Source organism: Geotrypetes seraphini, chromosome 3, assembly GCF_902459505.1.
Source record: "Geotrypetes seraphini chromosome 3, aGeoSer1.1, whole genome shotgun sequence".
NCBI lineage: Eukaryota > Metazoa > Chordata > Amphibia > Gymnophiona > Dermophiidae > Geotrypetes > Geotrypetes seraphini.
In genome coordinates, this window is record NC_047086.1 from 241257868 (window position 1) to 241282301 (window position 24434).

General features: G+C 44.5%; 1 protein-coding gene across 1 annotated transcript in view; it reads right to left on the reverse strand.

The window, feature by feature from the left end:
- Positions 1-24434, reverse strand: part of ARG1 (arginase 1) — a 49481-nt gene that overhangs the window by 21098 nt on the left and 3949 nt on the right. Inside the window, exons 2-4 of the mRNA XM_033935419.1 lie at positions 14337-14409; positions 9291-9465; positions 4905-5064 (exon numbers count right to left, since the gene is read on the reverse strand). Of these exons, the coding sequence (XP_033791310.1) occupies positions 4905-5064; positions 9291-9465; positions 14337-14409 (408 nt within the window). The remainder of the gene's footprint in view (positions 1-4904; positions 5065-9290; positions 9466-14336; positions 14410-24434) is intronic.

The window sequence follows — 24434 nt, forward strand, 5'->3', positions numbered from 1 at the left end:
GAGGGAGAGCGAAAGGGGGCTGCTTTGGGGGGAGGGGTGTGCTGAGGACAGACAGCAATCAGGGAGGGGGGAGGAACAGAAGGGGGGCCACAAAGCAGGCAGGCATTGCACAACAGGGGGAGAGGGAAAGGGGGCTGCTTTGGGGGGATGGTTGTGCTGGGGGCCGACAGCAATCATGGGGGGAACAAAAGAGGGCCATGGAGCAGGCAGGCATGGCACAACAGGGGGCCAGAGGGAGAGCGAAAGGGGGCTGCTTTGGGGGGAGGGGTGTGCTGAGGACAGACAGCAATCAGGGAGGGGGGAGGAACAGAAGGGGGGCCACAAAGCAGGCAGGCATTGCACAACAGGGGGAGAGGGAAAGGGGGCTGCTTTGGGGGGATGGTTGTGCTGGGGACAGAAAGCAATCATGGGGGGACATAAGGGGGCCACAGAGCAGGCAGGCATGGCACAACTGGGGGCCATGGGGGGAGGGAAAGGGGGCTGCTTTGGGGGGATGGTTGTTCTGGGGCAGACAGCAATCATGGGGGGGAACAGAAGGGGGCCAAGAAGCAGGCAGGCATTGCACAACAGGGGGAGAGGGAAAGGAGGCTGCTTTGGCATGCAGGGGGGCCAGGGAGACAGACAGAAAGAAAGACGCACAGACAGGGGACCAGGGAGAGACACAGACACAAAGAATGATAGACAGACAGCGTCCAGGGAGAGAGAGAGAGACAAACAAAAAACAGACATACAGACATCTACTCTAGCACCCGTTATTGTAACGGGCTTAAACACTAGTATATGATAAAATAGCTGAAGAAAAATAGAAAATGAATATTTAAATATATATAAAAAACTAGAGATATTAGTATTGGACTATTGGTAAATGCACAAGAGCCAATGATGAAAGTCACCATGTAATTTCTTCCCGCGGTTCAGAATCCTAACAGCGGTGGAGTGGTGGGACTGAGGATTTTGCATTTAATCAACTATTATTCTATGGAAAAAAGTTTTGGTATCTAGTCCCATTTCTTACCATTAAATCATTGCAGTATATGGACGGATATTAAGGTTGTAACACAACTAACATAGCCATTATTCAAGTGCATGACCTTTTCATGTGCAGGAGTAAAACTGTGGAATGGTCATGTTGGTCAAATTCGGAAATATGGGGATAGGAGTTCATTCAGGAAACGGCTGAAAACGCAATCATTCGTTGATGCATTTCTTTGAGCATTTGACCTATTGCGAAGATTGACTCTTTCTGCTTTTGTTTTTATCTGTTCTGACCTGTTTCAATATTTTATGTATGTAATTTTATTGTAAACCATTTTGGAATAAAATGGTATAGAAAATTTTAAAATAAGTAAATAAATCTTGCAACTCCTGTTGCTTTCTAGAAAGTTCACTATCTTTTTCTTCAGCAGCATCTCCATTAGTTTTACAGTCACCAAAGTATAGTTCCCCACTTCTTCCATGTCCCCACTTTTGTGAAGAGGGACCACATCTGTTCATCTCCAATGCCGCAGAATCTCTCCCATCACCAAAGATCTATTAAATAAATCCTTATGTGGTCCTGTCAGGATTTCTCAGATTTTCCTCAATATTTTCAGATATATCCCATCCGGCCCTGTAGCTTTGTCCACTTTCAGTTTTTCAAGATGTTCAAAAACACTTTCCTCTTTGAACAGTGCAATATCTACTCTGTTCCCATATATACCCTTGGCAGATATCCATGGTTCTTCTCCAGGATTTTCCTCCATAAATACAGAAGAGTTTATTTGTTTAGCAACTCTGCTTTCCTCCCCCCCCCCCCCATCACTCTCTACATAGTGGTCTCAGCATCTTTCAGTCTTATAATTCCACTTTTAGCCTTCCTCCTTTTTATAACATATCTGGGGAATAAAAGTTATCACCTATTTACATTTTTAGCTATATTTTATTCCACCTGTGCTCTTGCTAGTCATATTCCCTCTTCATTTCTTTGAGTGCCTCTTACTGCATTCTTCTGTACCTCTTTTACCTTCACTTTTTTAGCCACTTGTTTGACGAGCCATATAGGTTTCCTTTATCTCTTGCTTTTGTTTACTTTCAGTACATAAAGATCTGTTACCATATTTATAGCTGCTTTTAGCTTGGACCCACTGTCCTTTCACTTCTCTACCTACTCATCCTGACAGCTCTTTCTTCAGGTACTCTATTCTACTAAAATCGTCATGTTTGAAATCCAATACATAGGGCTCCTTTAACTAAGCCGCGTTAGAGTTTTAACGCGCGGAACAGCGCACGTTACATTGCCGCACGCGCTAGACCTTAATGCCAGCATTGAGCTGGCGTTAGTTCTAGAAGCGTAGCGCGTGGTATAGCGCACGGTAATTTCCTGTGTGCGGTAAAAACGCTAGCACACCTTAGTAAAAGGAGCCCATAGAGTTTTGTATGTTTGCACTCTGTTTTATATCAAACCATGCTATGGGGTGATCACTGTTGCTTAGATGGACACCCATCCGGACATTAGAAGCACTTTCACCATTTATGAGAATTAGATTCAGGGTCACCCTTTCCCTCATGGGTTCTGTTACCATTTATCTGAGTAGAGCACTTTGACAGCAGCCATAATCTCTCTGCATTTTTTATGATTCTGCAGATGGGACTTTCTTCTGCTGTGTTGGAAGTGATGTGGCAGAGGAAAGGCTCTGCTGGAGCTGGCCGCGAGCAGCCCGTTTACAGTGCTGCCACTGCTGCTTCAGGGGCTGGAGGGAGGGAGGTTGTTGGGTAAGGACTAGCTGCTGCTGCTTCGGGGGGTTGTCGGATCAAGCCCAGTTGCCGCTCCTGCTGCTTCAGGGGCTGAAGGGAGGGAAGGAGACGGGGTTGTCAGGTCAGAACCAGCTGCTGCCGCTGCTGCTGCTTCAGGGGCTGGAGGGAGGGAGAGGGGGTTGTCGGGGCTGGAGGGAGGGAGAGGCGGTTGTCGGGTCAGGACTGACTGCCGCTGCTACTTCAGGGGCTGGGGGGAGGGAGAAGAGTCGTCGGGTCAGGTTCAGCTGCTGTTGCATTGGGTGCTGAAGGGAGGGAGAGGGGGTTGTCAGGTCAGGACTGGCTGCCACTGCTGCTACTTTGGGAGCTGGAAGAAGGGAGGGAGAGAGGGTTGTTGGGTCAGGATTGGCTGCCACTGCTGCTTTGGGGGCTGTAGGGAGAGCAGGCTTTCGGGTCAGAATGGCTGGCACTGGTACTTTGAAGGCTGGAGGGAGGACGATCATTTTTTTTGCTGGTGATTTGTTGTTGTTTTTTTTGTGCCATTTAGTTGAGAGTGTCGGTTGGTTGAGAACTAGTTAACTAGAATTCTACTGTATTTAAACTGTGTCCATTTTGGGCTCATTTCTTTCTATTTGTTACCCAGGAATGAGTTGCTTAGAAGCTTCATCATATTCTGCCCACTATTCAGTGGGACTTATCCGACTGGGAACAGTTTCCAACCAACTAAGTACCATTACGCTAGCTATCCGTCAATATTCAGCGGGAGTTAGCTGGTTATCTCCCACTGAATATTCCATTCAGCGGACTTGCCGGTGACCAGCTATGTTGTGCAACATAACCAGTCGCCATCAATATTCATCAGCTCGCTGGTTACGTTGCGCAGCCAGATAGAGCTACTTTTTAGGTGGATCTGTCTGGACAATAGGCCTTAGCTGGCCAGGTGATGAATATTGGCTTGGCTGGATAAGTCCACGTGCAGCTAATTTTAACCTGGAAATTCAATGCCAGTGGCTGGATGCAGCTCCAGCCGTGAATATCCAGGATTGCTGCCAACTATGGGAGGTAGCCGGGCTGCCTCCCTTGGTCTGAATATCAGGCCAATTAACTTTCATCTTTTCCACTGCTGTCATACTTATGCTTTTGTTGGGGGTGACTTTCTGAATTCCCCCAGTTCCTTTTGTCACCCCCACCCCTTAGTTTCAATGGCTAGAAACATAGAGGCCGATATTCAGACCATGGGGGTTAGCTGGGCTGACTCCTGCAGTGGGTGCTGAGCCTGGTGATGGGTCAAAAGCGCGCGAGGACAAAGGTGCACCGACAACCGAGCGTGGACAACTGAGCGCAGGGCTTAATTGCGCCAAAGAAAACCCGTATTTTAAAGGGCTCTGACGGGGGGGTGGGGGGATCGCGCTGCCTCACGCTGTCATGTTGGGGGGGTGTGGGGGGTGTAACCCCCCACATTATTCTGAAAATTTAACTTTTCCCCTAAAAAACAGGGAAAAAGTTAAGTTTCCAGTATAATGAGGGGGGTTACAACCCCCAAACCCCCCACAACGCCAGCGCGATCTCTATTAAGTAAAGTGTGGGGGTTCCCCCACCAACACCCTCCGTCGGAGCCCTTTAAAATATGTTTTTTCTTCGGTGCAATGAAGTCCTGCGCTCAGTTGTCTACGCACCTTTGTCCTCGCGTGCTTTAGACTATGAACCGCTGAGCCTGGATATTCGATGCTGGACCATTTCCAGTGACCAGCATTGGAATATCCAGTTTATTTTTGGCTATTTCCTGCTTATGTGGACAGACAGACAACCCCAAATCATACACATGAAAGACAGGGCTACTCAATTCCGGTCCTCGAGGTCCACAGGCAGGCCAGGCTTTCAGGATATCCACAATGAATATGCATGAGAGATTTCAATGCACTGTCTCCTTGGCATGCAAATCTCTCTCATGCATATTCATTGTGGATATCTTGAAAGCTTGCCTGCCTGTGCACCTTGAGGACCGGAATTGAGGAGCCCTATCATAAGACATGTCAAAAGGTATTATTTTTTTTTTATGACAAGATAATAAAAAGTCTTATATAAGCATTGTACGTTGTTTACATAACTATGCTATTAATGTTTTGCAAGGCACATAACTCAAAATATTAGCAAGGGGTGGCTGCCGCTGTTACCTTATCTTTCAATTCCTTGATGAGGAAGGAGACAGGCTGGCCATGCAGGTTGCCGCTTGGAGAAGTATACGGAGTGTTGATATCAGAATGGGCATCAACCCAAACGACACAAAGATCAGGGTGAACCTTTGCATGTCCACTGATCGTTCCCACCGCCAAGCTGAATCAGTAGAAAATAGAAGAGCTTGTGTCAACAGAGTGAGCATTGCAAAACTGATTTTATGCAACTGGCCTGTCCGACCCCACACTAAATATTCTGTTAGACTCAGTATATTGTACAATGCTTTTTTTTTTTTTTTTTTTCAAATAAGCTTTCCATTTTGTACCTTGAATTTGAAAAACAGGACAGGGAAGATTGGCTCGATAATAATATAGACCTGTGTACTGTGTTGTTGGCAAACTTCTCCATATTTGTCTTTAACGAGTTTAGGACATGACATGTAGGTGGACATAGTGAAAATGATTGTACTCTAAACTGTTTCAAAGCTAGAGAAAAACTAATATGAGCACATTCACATTTGATTCATCACAGGAAATCTTTGTTTTAATTTGGAAGGGAAGGGATTTAAGGATTTACCTGACACCTTTTGTCAGTAAATTAAGGCAAGCCACACATTCAGGTACAATAGGTGGGGTCCGGTTCCCAGAGGCCTTACAGTCTATGCAATTTTCCCCATGTTGCTTAAATTGGTGTAATAAGATGTATCATCCTCCTTAGCAAAACCACTTTCAGTGTTAAGTTTTTATGATGCTTTGCTGAGAAAAGGAAACAGGGCTTATTTAAAATAAAACATGTAACCTTTTCCAATAAATGAGCAGCTCCAGCAATGATGCAATGGCCCTCTCCAGCTCAGTAGATTAAGGCAATTTCCTTCCTGCCATCAGTGGCAACAAAATTAAAATGACTTTTGTGTGCTATAACATTTAGGTCAAAGTGACAGAGGTACCATTTTCTTGTTGGTGCGATACTGAGCAGAAAAGAAACTTCCCTATTTGGTGGCAGTGGAGGCTTGGGGGAAGAGAAGTTAGAGTGAGAAGATCCTTTTTGGTTTGAGGGGGCCTGAAGGGATCACATCCAGTTACATGGGTATATGGGGAGGGGGAAGCGGGGGTGAGAGAGAGAAGGGTAGAAAGCCTGCAAGGACTGAACTGATTCAGAGGTCTCAAAGAGGGCATGTATTGTTTTAGGAGATAGGGGAAATTAGGGTCAACAGACCCTGAGTTGACTTCTGGGATTAAAGGGTGATGAGCCAACAGCACATTAACTACTCTTCCTGAGGTGTAGTAACTGTCCTGCCTTAATGGCCCATTACCCTTCTTATATATTAATATGGGATTGAAAACCCAGCATTATTTATTTTTTCATTTTTCTATACCGTTCTCCCAAAGGAGCTCAGAACGGTTTAAATGAATTTATTCATGTACTCAAGCATTTTTCCTTGTCTGTCCTGGTGGGCTCACAATCTATGTAATGTACCTGGGGCAATTAAGTGACTTGCCCAAGGCCACAAGGAGCAGCGTGGGTTTGAACCCACAACCTCAGGGTGCTGGATTGTAGCTTTAACCATTGCTCCACACTCTCCCTGTATGAGGCTAATTTTCAAAGCTGTTGCTATGGGGGTTCTTAGACAATAGTTTACCCCAGGGCTGCCCCAGTCCGGTCCTCGAGATCTACTGGCAGGCCAGGTTTTCAGGATATCCACAATGGATATGCTTGAGAGAGATTTGCATACCAAGAAGGCAGTGCAGCCAAATATTTCTCATGCATATTCATTGTGGATATCCTGAAAACCTGGCCTGCCAGTAGATCTCAAGGACTGAACTTGGGTAGCCCTGGTTTACCCCATAAGCAGATAACACTATATGCACAGGGCCAGTTCATATGCACTCCACAAATTATCACACGGTAGCCCCTTTGTTAGATGCTTTGGCATCATTGTAATTGAGGATTGACAATTGTATTTATGTAATGCTATTCTGGTTGAGCTTAATCAAATTTTATAGCACGTAAACTCTAGAAATGGCTAGATTCTGTCCATGGGATCCACTTTGAACTATTTTGAGGATTTAGTGGAATGGTGATTAGATCAGATTTTACCCCCTTTAGGGGGAGGCGCTCTGGAAGCAAGATTTGCAAATACATACACGCTGTACTTTTACATTCTCATAACTAGAAGTGTATTTTCCCCTTTGAACAGTATTCAGACAAGCAAATGGATGTAAATACGTATGGGTACTTTTCTGGACTAATTTTCAGTGAAAGTGTGCACCCATTTTCCCTTTGAAAAATCCCAAAGTTTGCATACATATGTCTCATCTGCACAGAGAGTTCTAAAATGGTCCCCTTTAGTGTTTCTTTAGCATCAACAATCTTCCAAAGTCTTCTGATATATTATGATTTACTTGAATGTTATATTGTTAATCCTTTTAAATGTCACTTTTCATGAAAAGTGACATTTAAAAGGATTAACAATATAACATTCAAGTAAATCATAATATATCAGAAGACTTTGGAAGATTGTTGATGCTAAAGAAATTTCTTGATAATATATAATGAGGATATAGTAAATAGATGGTGAATTGTTTAGTTCCTCATATAAATAGAGAAAGATATTTGCCAAATATTGGATGCGTCACACTTTAGTGTTATCATCTGGGAACCAGTGCTTGGCTTGATATACACAAAAAGGGCACATTAACACAGAGCAAGGCAGGCAAGCGAAGGAGTGAAATAATACATACTAGGGTAGGATTACCAGACGTTCGGATTTCCCCGGACACGTTCTCCTTTTGAGGACATGTCTGGGGGGTCCGAACGGCTTTTCAAAACCCGGCACTTTGTCCAGGTTTTGAACAGCTTCCCCTGAAATTGTGTCGGGCAAGAGGGCATCCGCGCAGGCGTGGATGCCATGCCATGATGTCACATGCATGCGTGAGTGCGCGTGACATGATCACATCGCATCCGTGCATGCGCGGGTGCCCTCCTGCCCGACCACAGCAAGCAGCATGGGTGGGGCTAGAGAGGGATTAGGGGCAGGACTGGAGCGTAACAGGGTGGGGATGGGCAGGCCTGCTGGCGGTCTAGGGGGGGGTCCGGATTTTACGAATGTAAAATCTGGCAACCCTATACTAGGGTAAGTGCCATTTTTCAGCTATACAATTCTATTCATTTATTTGATTGTTTGTTTACTTGCTGCATGTGTTTTATTAGTGCTTATTTGTTTAAACCTAAAAATCAGAAGATCTGTAAACGTATATCATTTTCTATATTGTAAGAGAGCCTTGTGTGTTACAATTCAGCCAATATTCAGTGCTATTTAACTGGCCAGAAATGGCTCTGACTGGTTAACTAGCACTTAACCAGTTAAATGTGAATATTCAGTGTGAGAGAACCAATTATCGCAGCTGAATATTCATGGTTAACAGCTAAATGTTAATTGCCTATATTGTGCGATAACTGGCAATTTTCAGCGCTGAGCGGCTTAGTTTAACGGCCAAATCCAAGTCCTCTCGTTGGCCACTATAAACGTAACCAGTCAGCACTGAATACTTATTTAGCTGGTTAACTTTTTAGCAGCCAAAAAAATCTTGATATTCAGAGCCAGTCACTGGAAATGGCCCGGCATCGAATATATCTGCGGCCAGTGCAGACTGCCGTCGTTATCCAGGCTACCTCCCAGCAGCTGAATATCAGATCCAATAGTTAATTTTCTTCATTATTTTCTTTGGTACAATTAACTTTACAATACTGTAGGATTTCCATTTTCCTTTCAGTCATTTGAATTTGACAGACTGTAAATAGCACCAAGAGCTTCAAAAACTGGTACCAGTCTTTATTGAATTTACCTAGTACGAGATGTGTTTCAGTACACAGTGCTTGCATCAGGGGATGTCACAATTGCAAAATGTCAATTGAAATGCAAGAACAGACAGAATCTATCTGCATCTATAGGTCATGTTTCATTTTCTTTTTCTGTTAATCTCCATATAAGAATGATGTCGGTTGCTGAGAAGGCTTGCTCACTTTGGCACATGTGGCTAAGTTCCAATCTCTTTCGGTCTTCGGTCTGGGAAGGCTTATGGCTTTCTCAGCAGCCCAGCATTGTTCTTATATGAGATTAACATAAAGAGAAGATGAAACATGACCCATAAATGCAGATAGATTGTCTGTTTTTGCATCTTTGTTTCAATTGACATTTTGCATTTGTGATGATCCCTGGCACAGGTCTTGTGTGCTGAAATACAGCCCATGTCGGGTCAATTCAATAAAGACTGGTCCCGGTTTTTGAGGCTATTGGTGCTCTTTTTTCAGTTTCCATATTGGTGTACTTTGACACCCCACTCCCTCCCCCTGTATTTCCAGATATTATAAATAGGAAGTAGAACCTATGATCTCCGCCAAGTACTAAACAGGTTCTTCCATTTTTCTTGACCTCAGCTACGGCATTTGCCAGTTTCTCATTGGCTTGGCCCACCGTCCTGGGGTTCTTCACATTCTGGAAAGGCTCATCATTGGGAACATCAGCGAAATGCAGATTACCATAATCCTTAACATCATATTCTGGGGAGGATAAGAGCAAGACTAAGGTCAGAAGTCACTATAACAAAATAAAGTCTATGAAATACTGTTTGGAAACTAGGGAATACTAATAGGACCTTTGTATCCTTTGAATTATAAACTATATGGTGAGCAAATATAAATTTATCTCATGCATATTCATTCTGGATATCCTGGAAACCTGACTGGCTCTAGAGTCCTCACCTAAATCTGGGAAGCCCTGATGACAGCAAGTGCTTGTTACTAGGTAAGTTTTATGGAACTTTTGGGACATTGGAGATAATTGTATTTTTCTATTCATTAGCAAGCTTTCCACTAAGATCTGTCTTTGCAGGCTAGGGTTACCAAATTTGTAAGTGGCATGTCAAACTGTACCTGCTGTATGTTGCCTTGGGTGAATTTCTTCATAGAGACAATTAATACTTCCCAATAAACAAGCTCCACTGTTTTTCCTCTTTTAACATGTTGATCTAGTGTTGCTTTTAATTTTTTACATACAGTTCTGATTTTTTTTCTATTGCGTTCCCTAAAGGACACACATACATAAGTAGATTACAAGTCCCTGCATGCAATAAAGTCAAACCAGGATAAGCTCAGCTTGTTCCGAAGATCTGGAGCCAGCTGGCAACCTTAATTGCAATATTAAGTTTGAAGGGTGGATCTTGGAACACTAGATATAATACCCGGATCCAACATAACAATGCAAAGATTCAAATATGCTATAAAGCAACAAGCATATGGAACATCTATTTGTGTTCAGTGAGGAGTGTTTACCATCGCTATTTTTAAGGAGTGAGTCAAACCAGGATATGTTCAGCTTGTTCTGAAGATCTGGAGCCAGCTGGCAACCTTAATTGCAATGCTGAGTTTGAGGGTGGATCTTGGAACACTAGATATAATACCCGGATCCAACATAACAATGCAAAGATTTAAATATGGTATAAAGCAGGGGTCTCAAAGTCCCTCCTCAAAGGCCGCAATCCAGTCGGGTTTTCAGGATTTCCCCAATGAATATGCATGAGATCTATGTGCATGCACTGCTTTCAATGCATATTCATTGGGGAAATCCTGAAAACCCAACTGGATTGCGGCCCTCAAGGAGGGACTTTGAGATCCCTGGTATAAAGCAACAAGAATATAGAACATCTGTTTGTGTTCAGTGAGGAGTGTTTACCATCGCTATTTTCAGAATGGAGAAGAAAGCCCAGAAAATAAGAAGGGAGGTTAGGTAGAATAAGATACACTGGTACTAGTTCTTCTTGGCTACAATTCTACAAGAAGGAAACATAAGATAGTATGATATTTAGATGTAGTCAGGTCATGGTACATTTTGAGTTCCTATAGAGAAACTGGCCTGGTATGTCAGTCCCAATTTCCAATAACTTTGGAAGCATTGTTCTAAATTTCTTTCCTATACTGTAGAGCACCCAACAACACCTTGCTAACCTTTTAGATCTCATGTACTAACCTGTGCAAATGTTTCTAGGTCAATACCTATTTTGGGGCCACTTTTACAAAGCTGCGATAGCAAGTCCCCTGTGGCAAATGCACTGAAGCCCATTCAGTTCTTATGAGTTTTAGTGCATTTACTGCAAGAGAATCGCTACCGCAGCATTGTAAAAGGAGCCCTTTGTAAAATTTAGTTCTCCAATGCAATGAGCTGTAATCTCTTGGTAATACCACTAGGAGTCAATATGTCAAATAGCTTCCTTAGGACCATAAGACTACTGCTAGGGGTCATGTGTTATTACTATTTTGACAGTAACAGGAGTGAGTGGGGATTGCTCCTGCCAGCAACATCCCCTGAAACCTTCTAGTGAATCATTGTCCCATGAGATGAGGGTAGAGGAAGAGGGAGACCGGCCCTTCAGCTTTTGTGTGTCCTCAAGGAACCTCAAGCCAGGTTGGTTTTCAAGATATCCATAATGACTATGTATGAGTTATATTTGCATACAATGGAGGCAGTGCGTGCAAATATATCTCAAGCATTTTTATTGTGGAAAATCAGACTGACCTGGGATTCAGAATCCCTGATCTACAGAGTGCAGACTTTCCACATACACACACGATAGAAACATGACGGCAGATAAAGGCCAAATGGCCCATCTAGTCTGCCCATCTGCAGTAACCATTATCTCTTTCTCTCTCCGAGAGATCCCACGTGCCTATCCCAGGCCCTCTTGAATTCAGACACAGTCTCTGTTTCTACCACCTCTTCCAGGAGACTGTTCCATACATCTACCACCTTTTCTGTAAAAAAGTATTTCCTCAGATTACTCCGTAGCCTATCACCTCTTAACTTCATCCTATGCCCTCTCATTGCAGTTTCCTTTCAAATGAAAGAAACTCAACTCATGCACATTTATATTACGAGTTCAATATTGTATTGCGTTTCATCATCTCAGTAATCCATAAGAAAGAAGGATCCATCACAATGCAGATCCCATCCCCCTATTTCGCTGTTAAACCAGGAAGTAAAGCTTTTACTTAAAGATTTTGGTTAGGAGGCTAAATAGAATTATAGAGAGGAAGGTGCATCCTGACTAGTCTGGCTTCCTTATCATCCTGCTATATCAGTTTAAATCAATTTGTGTTCTGATATAGAGAAAATGAAGTCTTTTGACATAATCGTTATAAGGACTAGTGCAGCTTGTAACTCATAAGTATTTCTCTACCTCCAGTAGATGGTATAAGTTGGATCAGCACAGCAGGTGCTGCTGGTGAAGATCTGAACTTTAAAAGATATGCAGGAGGGAGAGATGTTGGGAGTGTTTAGCTGGCGGGGTCAGGGGATCCCCACCAGCTATATCAGGGAGTTGTTGCTACTGGGTGGGCCTGAGCCCATCCATGGCTGTGCCATTTCCTTCCACTCAAAGAGACTTGTGGCAGTGTTGAATGGGTCCAACTTAGCCCCTGTCAGCTATGATCCTCTTTGGCAGGAGAGGCAGTCCTTTTATAGGTATGCCTGGGAAGCATGCCACACATGAAGGGGTGGTGGGAGTACAGTTTTCCCTCCCACCCACTGGAGGAGCTCACATATGAGAGGAGCCAGGGCCACAACTGTTACAGGTTTTAGGGGGGGGGGGGGGCGGAGCTCCCTAATTTTGAGGGAAGGGAGTTCTTTCTACAATGGCTTGAAACAATCCAAGATTACAGTATGTGCTAGGGGGCGGGAGTTCTTTCTACAATGGCTTGAAACAATCCAAGATTACAGTATGTGCTAGGGGGCGAGAGTGAAGATGTCTGAAGATCTCAAGGGGGCAAAACAAAGTGACAATGCAGTGGCTGTTGCCCAAAGAATACTAGGCTGCATAAAGACAGGTGTAACCAGCAGAAGAAAGGAGGTGTTGATGCCCCTGTACGACTTGTGAGTTGGAATACTGTGGCCAGTTTTGGAGCCTGTATCTCCACAAGGATGTTTAAAAAAAAAAAAAAAACCCACTTGATGTGGTTCAGGGGAAGGCGACAAAAACGGTACAGGGTTTGTTGCCATAAGATGTAAGAGAAGAGACTGGAGGGCTTGAATATGTACACACTGGAAAAAAGGAGAGAGAGGACCTTTAAGTACTTGAAAGGTATTAATATTCAAACAACCTCTTTTATAGAGGGCATAGAACTAGAGGAAATGAATGGAGGTTGCAAGGAGGTAGACTCAGGAAATACTTTTTCACATAGAAACATGATGGCAGATAAAGGCCGAATGGCTCATCCAGTCTGCCCAGCTACAGCATCCACTATCTCCATCTGTAGTACAGTACTTAGCTTAGGGCCCTATTTTAGAGCATATATACTATACAAGATAGCATTGCATAGTGTTATAAGCTACATAATTTAATTGGCCATTGCTCTGGATGCCTCAATTACTGCCAGCTGCTTATCAATAGAAACTTTTTAGTGCATGTCAGTGCTTGATGGGAACTGAATCCTCTGCTGGAACGGGAAGGGGTAAAACATGGACCTCACGGATCTAAAACTGCACGTCCTTAAAAATCTGAGGTCCATGCCACTTGTAGTTTCTGGCTCTGACAGAACTCCTAATGATTTTCCCTCCCTATGCTGAGAATAGCAGCAAAACTTTTGCCCTGAGGTCTGCGCCACTTTTAGGCTCAGCTTAAGGAGGGAAAAGCATTAGGATCCGTCAGCGCTAAAAATTCATAGAGGTCTGTCAGAGCCAGAGACTAAAAGTGGTGCGGACCTGAGATTTTCAAGGATGTGCAGTTCAGATCCATGAGGCCAGATGCACTGCAGACCTTGCACACATTTTTAACTCCCCCCCCCCCTAAAACCCAGCTATTTACCATCCAGTGTCATATCACGGGGGTTCTCGGAATCAGAGCAGAGGGAGAGATCTGGAGGAAGGGACGATCGGGCTAATTAACAAAAGCCACGGTTCGCCTCCTCCCTCCTTAGCCATTAGGGAAGGCAGAGCCGGGGACCTGAGCTGAGCGTGCTGGGAAAGCGGTGGAATAAGCTAAAAGATGGACTTGTCAATGCACGGACCTAAGATTTTTAAGGACTTGCAGTTTTAGATCCACAAGGTCCGTGTTTTACCCCTTCCCTGCTGGAACTCTTATCAGTGAAGCTATCATATCTGTTGCTTAAACTGAGCAAGCCTCTGGTCAGAACTCTCATGACCTGTTTTTCCCTCTTTATGATAAATGTATTGTTTTTATCCATTCCATGTAACCTAGATGTAAAAACATGTATCAGTTTCATATTACCATTATGTGCCATCCTGAATATGTTTAGGAGGTAAACTTGGCATAAGAATGTTATTATAAAAAAGCTACTCAACACTGCAACGGTTAAAGCCAGCACCTGATATTATGCATTGCTCTTATGCATCTTGACTTTCACTTTAATTTGAAATTTACCTAGACTTTCTAGTTTCTCAATCAGTCCAGCTTTTCTTAGACTTTCCGGGCCTTGTTCCACACCGCCTCGTGGCTATTAATAAAACAAAGAAAACATGAGACCAAAATAAAATCCCTAAAAACATATTTAGGTTAAGAGCAGGGGTTCTCAATTCAGTCCTTAGAACACATCCAGTCAGGTTTTCAGGATAACTACAGTGAATATGCATGCGATTTATTTGTAGGCAGTGCCTCCATTATATGCAAATTTATCTCATACATATTCATTGTGCTATCGTAAAAACCTGACTGGTTTGGTGTGTCTTGAGAATCAGGTTGAAACTCCCTGGTTTAGAGCAGAGGTTTGAGTGCACATTCTTGAAATAGTATGACTTGTAATCATAAAAGCCATGTGAAAAAATTAGGACACCCCATGAAATATTCCATTCTTTCTTAAGAAATGTTCATTTATCGATGTCAAATCGTTTTTTTATTTATCTCTGGAAAAGAAAGTGATGTAATTGCAGATAAACAACAAAAATTTTCCTTGATTTACTCATGTGCTCTGTTGGGATGGCCAGTCTATTACTATGCTGGCCCCTCCCATGTCCAAATGGTCTGCATTTGGACATTATCAACATAGTTGTTTTTCTGATCGAAAATGAGGTATAAACGATTTTCAAAGGTATAGATGATTTTCAAAGAAATATATATATTTGGACATCCAACAGTTTGCCATTTGAAAATGGCCATTTCTGTTCTTCCAACTTTGGACATCCAGCTGGAAACATCCAAGTTGGACTTAGATGGGGAGGTTTTTTGTTGTTTGTTTGTTTTTCTCAAAAAATGCCCCTTGCAAGTATAAAGCACAACTAATAGGTACAGGAAGCCTCAGGTTAGACTTTAATTCCTTCCCTCTCACATCCATCCACCCCTGTCCTGATCTCTGATTTACAGGCCCTTGAACCAATTAGAAGGCTGCAAAAGTAATTAGGGCATGTCTATTAAGAAGTAATTAATTCTCATAAATACAGGCTAGTAGCTCCTTGGGGGAAACCTACCATTTACAAGATTACATATAATACAAAATAATAATAATAAAAACTAAATACTATCATGTTTCTACTCTCTTAGCAACCTAACGGGAAGGGGTAAAACGCGGACTTGACGGACCTCGCGGATCTAAAACCGCACGTCCTTAAAAATCTGAGGTCCGTGTCCGTGCCATTTGTACCTTCTGTCTTTGACAGACCTCTATGAGATTTTAGCACTGATGGATGTCTCAGCATAGGGAGGGAAAAGTATTAGGATCCATCATTGCTAAAATCTCATAGAGGTCTGTCAGAGACTGAGGCCCGCGTTATACCCCTTCTCCAAGAAAGGCAGAGCAGAGGGGTACATCAAGCAATTCAGAGGAAGAAAAGCAGCCGAGGCTCTGCCTCATGCCTACGATCCTCAGACTGAACCCCGGCAGCACCCAGCAATGTTTAGAGACTTCTTTTCCATAACGCACGTCCCAAACCTATATTCCCGCTCTCTTTGTCTTTCCGAAAACCTATACATAAGAAGGCTTCTGCTCTGCCGCTCCAGCACTAGTCTCTGGCTCTGACAGATCTCTATGAGATTTTAGCGCTGACAGATCCTAATACTTTTCCCTCCCTATGCTGAGACAGATCCGTCAGCGTTAAAATCTCATAGAGGTCTGTCAGAGACAGAAGCTACAAGTGGCACGGACACGGACCTCAGATTTTTAAGGACGTGCGGTTTTAGATCCGCAAGGTCCGCGTTTTACCCCTTCCCCAACCTAACAAAGAAATCACCAATTTTAAGATGCAGGCAGCAGTCCAGCAGTGAGATGGGGGCTATTCAGTCTTTTGCATTGTCACATGTTTGATTATCTCCCAGTTGGTGTACGCTGTGCAAAGAGCTCCTAGCACTCAGGGAACAGCTCCTATCGCTTAAGGGGAGAATAGCAGACTTGGAGGAGCTGAGGGAGACAGAGAGGTACATAGAGGGACGTTGTAGAGTGCAGACTTGCCACAAGAACAGCAGTGTGTATAAAAGACACATGGGCCTGATCCAGCCCAGCACTGGGAAAGATAAGTACCGTATTTTCACGCATATAACGCGCGCGTTATACGCGTTTTTACCTACCGCGCATACCCCTCGCGCGTTATATGCGTGAGCGCGGTATACAAAAGTTTTAAAACATAGTTCCCACCCCGCCCGACGCCCGATTCACCCCCCCAGCAGGACCACTCGCACCCCCACCCCGAACGACCACTCGCACGCGCTCCCACCCGCACCCGCATCCACGATCGGAGCAAGAGGGAGCCCAAGCCCTCTTGCCCGGCCGACTCCCCGACGTCCGATACATCCCCCCCCCCGGCAGGACCACTCGCACCCCCACCCCGAACGACCGCTCGCACGCGCTCCCACCCGCACCCGCATCCACGATCGGAGCAAGAGGGAGCCCAAGCCCTCTTGCCCGGCCGACTCCCCGACGTCCGATACATCCCCCCCCCCCCGGCAGGACCACTCGCACCCCCACCCCGAAGGACCGCCGACTTCCCGACAATATCGGGCCAGAAGGGAGCCGAAACCCTCCTGGCCACGGCGACCCCCTAACCCCACCCCGCACTACATTACGGGCAGGAGGGATCCCAGGCCCTCCTGCCCTCGACGCAAACCCCCCTCCCCCCCAACGACCGCCCCCCCCAAGAACCTCCGACCGCCCCCCCAGCCGACCCGCGACCCCCCTGGCGACCCCCACGACCCCCCCACCCCCCTTCCCCGTACCTTTGGTAGTTGGCCGGACAGACGGGAGCCAAACCCGCCTGTCCGGCAGGCAGCCAACGAAGGAATGAGGCCGGATTGGCCCATCCATCCTAAAGCTCCGCCTACTGGTGGGGCCTAAGGCGCGTGGGCCAATCAGAATAGGCCCTGGAGCCTTAGGTCCCACCTGGGGGCGCGGCCTGAGGCACATGGGCCCAACCCGACCATGTGCCTCAGGCCGCGCCCCCAGGTGGGACCTAAGGCTCCAGGGCCTATTCTGATTGGCCCACGCGCCTTAGGCCCCACCAGTAGGCGGAGCTTTAGGATGGATGGGCCAATCCGGCCTCATTCCTTCGTTGGCTGCCTGCCGGACAGGCGGGTTTGGCTCCCGTCTGTCCGGCCAACTACCAAAGGTACGGGGAAGGGGGGTGGGGGGGTCGTGGGGATCGCCAGGGGGGTCGCGGGTCGGCTGGGGGGGCGGTCGGAGGTTCTTGGGGGGGGCGGTCGTTGGGGGGGAGGGGGGTTTGCGTCGAGGGCAGGAGGGCCTGGGATCCCTCCTGCCCGTAATGTAGTGCGGGGTGGGGTTAGGGGGTCGCCGTGGCCAGGAGGGTTTGGGCTCCCTTCTGGCCCAACTACCAAAGGTACGGGGAAGGGGGGTGGGGGGGTCGCCAGGGGGGTCGCGGGTCGGCTGGGGGGGCGGTCGGAGGTTCTTGGGGGGGGGCGGGCGTTGGGGGGAGGGGGGTTTGCGTCGAGGGCAGGAGGGCCTGGGATCCCTCCTGCCCGTAATGTAGTGCGGGGTGGGGTTAGGGGGTCGCCGTGGCCAGGAGGATTTGGGCTCCCTCCTGGCCCGATATTGTTGGGGAATCGGCGGTCCTTCGGGGGGAGGGATGTATCGGACGTCGGGGGGGGGCATCAGGCTTTCAGGATGGGGACAGACCTTCAAGGGGGGACAGTGCACGGAAGTCAGGGGGGGTGAACGGAGAGTCGGGACAGCGCACGGAAAGTCAGGGCGGGCGAAAGGAGCGTCGGGCAGCATGCGCGGTATACCCGTGAGCGCGGTATACCAAAGTTTTTGTACATATCATCGTGATTTCTGCGCGCTATACCCGTGTGCGCGTTTTATACGGGTGCGCGTTATTTGCGTGAAAATACGGTATTTATCATAACAGTATTAGTAACATTATATACTGGCACACAATCTGGATGCAGTCCAATTACATTAGCGGGAAGCGATTTTATGGTCGCTCCCGACACAGCTGTTCTTTAGGAGTTTAGAGTAGGGTTCCCGGTGCATGTGGATGGAATTTTATTGAAATATTTGAATATTTGAAAAGTATTTATTACTGAAAATAGGAATACTTGGAGGAGGGGATTTTTATTCCGATGAGGTAACTCTAATAGTAGCCTGAATGCTTATAAAATTAGCAGCAGGCATGAGTCTAAGGCTTTTTCTCTCCCTTTACAAGATTCCTAAAGCATATTAGTGGCTTTTTGAGTTTTAAATCCACAGTGCGTTGCTGAGCCTTAGGAAGAGGCTTAAAATTATGCTATTGTAAAGGAGTAAAAAGTGAAATCTCTTTTTTTGAAAACAGGATTTGCACTAAGGGTATTTGAGGGTTTTTTTTATTATTACAGTCCCTTTGTGTTTGTGAATGTGGAGTACTTTGTAGAGAAGTCCCAGCTCCTATGCTGCCATGGAGGAGGCAGGTCTTCTTAAAGGAGAACATCACCCTGGTGAAGTAGGAAGTAATTCTGTAGCCAGGACTTACCCACCATGGGATGCACTATCCTCCTGCACTGAGGTTATGTCTCCTTGGGTTTCTGCCTAGGAGGGAAGGGATGGCCATTGCTGTGGAAGATTCAATCAATAGGCATAAAGCTAGCTAGGTGGCTGGTGAATGTGAGGATCACTTGCTCACTTGCCTGCCTGGTACAAAGGTGGTGGACCTCACATATCACCTAGATAAGATTTTTAGACAGTGCAGGGGAGGAGCCTGCTGTCTTGGTTCATATCAGTACCAATGACATGGGGAAATGTGATATGGAGATACTGGAAGCCAAATGCAGGCACTTAGGTAGGAAGCTACAATCCAGAACCTCTAGTGTAGTATTTTCAGAAGGGCTCCTTGTTCCAAGTGCAGGACCCAAAAGACAGGCAGAGCTCCAGAATCTCAATGCATGGATGAAGCAATGGTGCAGGGAGGAGGGCTTTAGATTGTTTAGATTGGGCAATATTCTGGGGAAGGAGGAGCCTGTTATGCAAAGATGGGCTCCACCTTAACCAGGATAGAAATAGGATGTTGGCATCAACATTTAAAAAGGAGATAGAGCAGTTTTTAAACCAGAAACTGGGGGAAGGCTGACATTCGATCAAAAGAGCATGGTTCGGAACAAGGTATCTTTAAAAGATATAACCTAATAGGAAAGATTGGGCATCCCAATAGTGAGGTTGCAATAGAGACCACAGTAGATCAGGTGTCCTTAAATAAAGAACAGACTGATTTTAAAGATTGCAAATTATCCGTGCCAAGCTGTAAATAGGAATGACAAACGTTGTTTGAAATGTCTGTATGCAAATGCCAAAAACCTAAGAAAAAAAGATTGATTTAATAGGCAATTCTGAGACCTGGTAGAAGGAAGATAACCAATGGAACACTGTGATACCAGGAACAAATTATATCACAGTAATAGGATGGATTGAATTGGTGGAGGCCTTGAATCGAATAGACTAAAAATTCTACAGGAGCCAAAATATACCTTAGAATCCCTATGGACAGAAATTCCATGTGTAAAAGGGAAAAGGGTAGTGATGGGAGTGAACTATTGTCCACCCAACTAGGATGAACAGACAGATGCTGAAATGTTATCAGAAATTAGGGAGGCTAATGGACTGTGTAACACAATAATAATGGGTGATTTCAATTACTCTGATATTGACTGGATAAGTGTAACTTCAGGGCAGGCTAGGGAGATAAAATTCCTTGATAAAATCAAGGACTGTTTAATGGAGCAGCTGGTTCAAGAACCAACAAGAGGCGAAGCAATTCTAGACCTAGTTTTTAGTGGAGCACGTGAATTGGCACAGGAGGTAATGGTGCTGGGGCCACTTGATAACAGTGATCATAACATGATCAGATTTGATATAATCTCTGGAGTAAGTACACACAGGAAATCCAATATAATAATACTTAACTTTAAAAAGAAGACCATGATAAAATGAGGTGAATGTTAAAAAAAAGAAACTTAGGGCTCTGTTTACTAAGCTGCGCTAGCGGTTTTAGCGCACACGCTAGACGCTAACGCCACCATTGAGCTGGCATTAGTTTTCACACGTAGCGCGAGGGCAGCACGCGCTAATCTGCAGCGTGCGGTAAAAACGCTACCGGAGCTTAGTAAAAGGAGCCCTTAGAGGAGCAGCTTAGAAGAGCAGCTACAAAGGTTACAAAATTTACATCAGGCATGGATGTTATTCAAAAAGACCATCCTGGAAGCCCAGACCAGATATATTCTATATATTAGAAAAGGAGGAAGGAAGACCAAATGGCAGCTGACGTGATTAACAAGTGAGGTGAAAGAAGCTATGAGCTACAAGAACTCGTATTAGAGCTAAAAGAAAATCCTTCAGAAAGTGGAAGAAGGATCCAACTAAAATAATAGGAAACAGGATAAGGAACGGCAAGTCAAATGCAAGGTGCTGATAAGGAAGGCAAAGAAAGACCTTGAAGGCAAAAACCCATAGTAAAAACTACTTTTGGTACACTCGTAAAAGCAAGAAGCCAGGAAAAGGATTAATTGGACTGTTAGATGTCCAAGGGGTAAAAGAGGCACTCAGGGAAGACAAGGCCATAGCAGAGAGATTAAATTAATTCTTTGCCTTGGTCTTCACTGAGGAGGATGTGGGGAGATACTAGTACCAGAATAATATTCAGTGCTAAGGAGTCAGAGAAACTAAAACAAATCTCTGTAACACTGGAAGATGTAATGGGGCAATTTGACAAACTGAATAGTAGTATATCGCTTGGAACTGATGGTTTACATCACATAGTACTGACAGAATTGAAAAATGAACTTCCAAAGCTTTTGTTGGTAATTTGTAATTTATTTTTAAAATCCAGCATGGTACTGGAAGACAGGAGGATGGCCAATGTAACACCAATTTTTAAACAGGGTTCCAGAGGTGATCCAGGAAATTATAGACCATTGAGTTTGACATTGGTGCTGGGCAAAATGGTATTATAAAGAACAAAATTACAGAGCATATATATAAGCATGGATTAATGAGACAAGGCCAACATGGATTTAATCAAGGCTAAATCTTGTCTCACCAATTTACTACATTTCTTCGAAGGAGTGAATAAGCATGTGGATAAAGATGAGCCAGTCAATTTTGTATATTTGGATTTTTAAAATGCATTTCACAAAGTACCTCATGAAAGACTTCTGCGGAAATTAGAAACTCATGGGATAGCAAGAAATGTTCTATTATGGATTAAGAACTGGTTAAAAGATCTAGAAAACAGAGAGTAGGTTTAAACAGTCAATATTCTCAATGGAGAAGGGCAAATAGTGGCGTTAAAACAAAATAAATGAAACCCTTTGGAAAACTACTTCATCTCACACTCAATATTCCACTTGGAGAAAATGAACTATTAAACAACCAATAACTTCTGCATATCAAATACAAAAGTGTAAAAAAAGAGGGGTAGGAAAAAGTCTCAGAGCACAGCCTAGAACTCTTGTTCTCACAGTCCAATTAGTGCTACCTCATAGGGACAATCTTAGAAATGTTCTAATAGAATTTTAAAATAGTGCATAAACAAAAGAAAATCTTATCTTATCTTGAATATTTACAAGTTGACGTTCTGTTGACTTTAGGCATAAAAACCTCCCAGATTCTTTAGTCGTAATCTTAGATATGTTCAAACGGAATTTTTAAATAGTGCTTAAACAAAAGAAAAACTTATCATATCTTCATTGTTTGATGTTCTGTTGACTTTTTATGCAAAGCCTGTAGCTTTGACTGTTTATGTGTAAGAAATCAATACAACGTCAACTTGAAAACACTCAAGATAAGTTTTTCTTGGGAAGGGGTATAACACGGACCTCAAGGATCTTGCGGATCTAAAACCGCACGTCCTTAAAAGGCTGAGGTCCGTGCCCCTTGCTGTCTCTGACAGATCTCGATGGCAATTGAGCTCTGACGGATCCATCAGATCCGCTAATGAAGCTCACGCTGAGGAGGATGCACGCAAACACGAGGCACACGTGAGGCTCCCGCCCCTACACAGCAACTTTCACCGTGGAACCCTCGCTGTGTAACCAGCGGGGAAGAATCCCAGAGGGGGGGGGGGAATCGACTGCTGCCGCTTAAGGTGGATCGGAAAAGTTTTGTCTGCCTTGCCTTTCTAGGGCTCCCCCCACCCCACCCCACTCCCCAGTCCATGAAATCTGCCCAAACCGAGGGAACCGCTTCCGTTACCTGCTCCGAGCCACCCGATCTCTGCCCTGACTGGGGGCACCGATGTGCGTGCTTATTATCGTTACCCGCCACCCTTGATTCTCTTTCCCCTTGGCACCTGCAGCCCCTGCTCTCCCAGGTCCGCAGCCTCAGAAGGGCTCGCGCTGATTTCGATCTAAGGAGTGGGAAGAAATGGAGCAGATAATGACAGCTAGCGGAATGTTAGCAAGCGAGAACCAGAGCGCGGGTACTCATTTGTTTAAATCTGGGTATCTTTATGGAATTTGAATGCAAAAAAACCAAAACAAAAGGGTGAAAACATGCCCAATACAGAACATAAACAAGGACCCATGAAAACCCTAGGATAATGTGGATACATTACAGCCATGAGGAATATACGATGGGCATGCGAGATGGATCCGTCAGAGCTCAATTGCCATCGAGGTCTGTCAGAGCCAGAAAGGGGCACGGACCTCAGCTTTTTAAGGACGTGCGGTTTTAGATCCGTGAGGTCCGCATTTTACCCCTTCCCGTTTTTCCTTTGTTTACGCACTATTTTAAAATTCTGTTTGAACATTTCTAAGATTTTACTATGACACACTAACTGATTTAGCACGTGTTAACAATTAGCATGCGCTAAATGCTAATGCATCCATAGAATATAATGGGTGCATTAGCATTTAGCGCATGCTAATCATTAGTGCGCACTAAATCGATTAGCGTGCACTAAACCGGCTAGCGCACCTTAGTAAAAGAAGGGGATTGTGACTAAAGAATCTAGGAGGTGTTTATGCTTATGAGGTAGCACTAATTAACCTGAGAGAACCAGAGTTCTAGGCTGTGCTCTGAGATTTTACCTCCCTCCTTTTTTACACTTATATTGTATTATTTGATATGCACAAATTATTGGTTGTTTTCTCCAAGTGGAATATTAAATGTGAGATAATAATACGGTTCCCCAGGGGTCAATGCTGGGACTACTGCTTTTTAACATATTTATCAATGATCTAAATGTGGGAATAACTAGTGAGAATTAAACTTGCTGAAGACACAAAGTTGTTCAAAAATTGTTAATCACAAGAGGATTGTGAAAAATGACAAGAGGACCTTGCAAAACTGGGAAACTGGGCATCAAAATGGCAGATTATGTTTATTGTGAGCAAATGCAAAGTGATATATGTGGGGGAAAAGGACTATAAGCTACAAGTTCCCTAAGAGAAAAGCTGAAATCAATTAGGGCTCATCAGCCTGGAGAAGAAATGGCTCAGGGGAGATATGATTGAAGTCTATAAAATACTGATTGGAGTGGAACAGGTAGCTGTGAATTGCTTGCTTACTCTTTCCAAAAATACAAGGACTATGGGGCATGCAATGAAGCTACTAAGGTTTTAAAACAAATTGGACAAAAAATATTTCTTAACTCAATCTGTAATTAATCTGGAATTCATTGCTGAAGAATGTAGTAAAAGTAATTAGCTTAGCAGGGTTTAAAAAAGGTTTGGATCATTTCTCTTTTTTTAAAAAAGCCATTTTTAAATGGACTTGGAGAAATCCACCTCTTATTCCTAGGATAAGCTGCATAAAATCTGTTTTGTTCTTTGGGATCTTGCCAGGCACTTGTGACCTGGGCTGGCCACTGTTACAAACAGTATACTGGACTTGATGGACCTTCAGTCTGTCCCAGTATGGCAACTCTTATGTTCTTATAATTTCAACAAAGGTAGCCACTGCTTTATTCTAAGCATGAAAATACAGTAGTTGAAGTTAGACAGTCAGTTTGCTCTTAAAGGAATGAAAAACATTCCAGTGTTAAAGCATCCAGCCCCATGATGTACAAGGAGTTAAAGATCTGGGGGATTATTTTCTAAACGAGCTCATATGTAAAT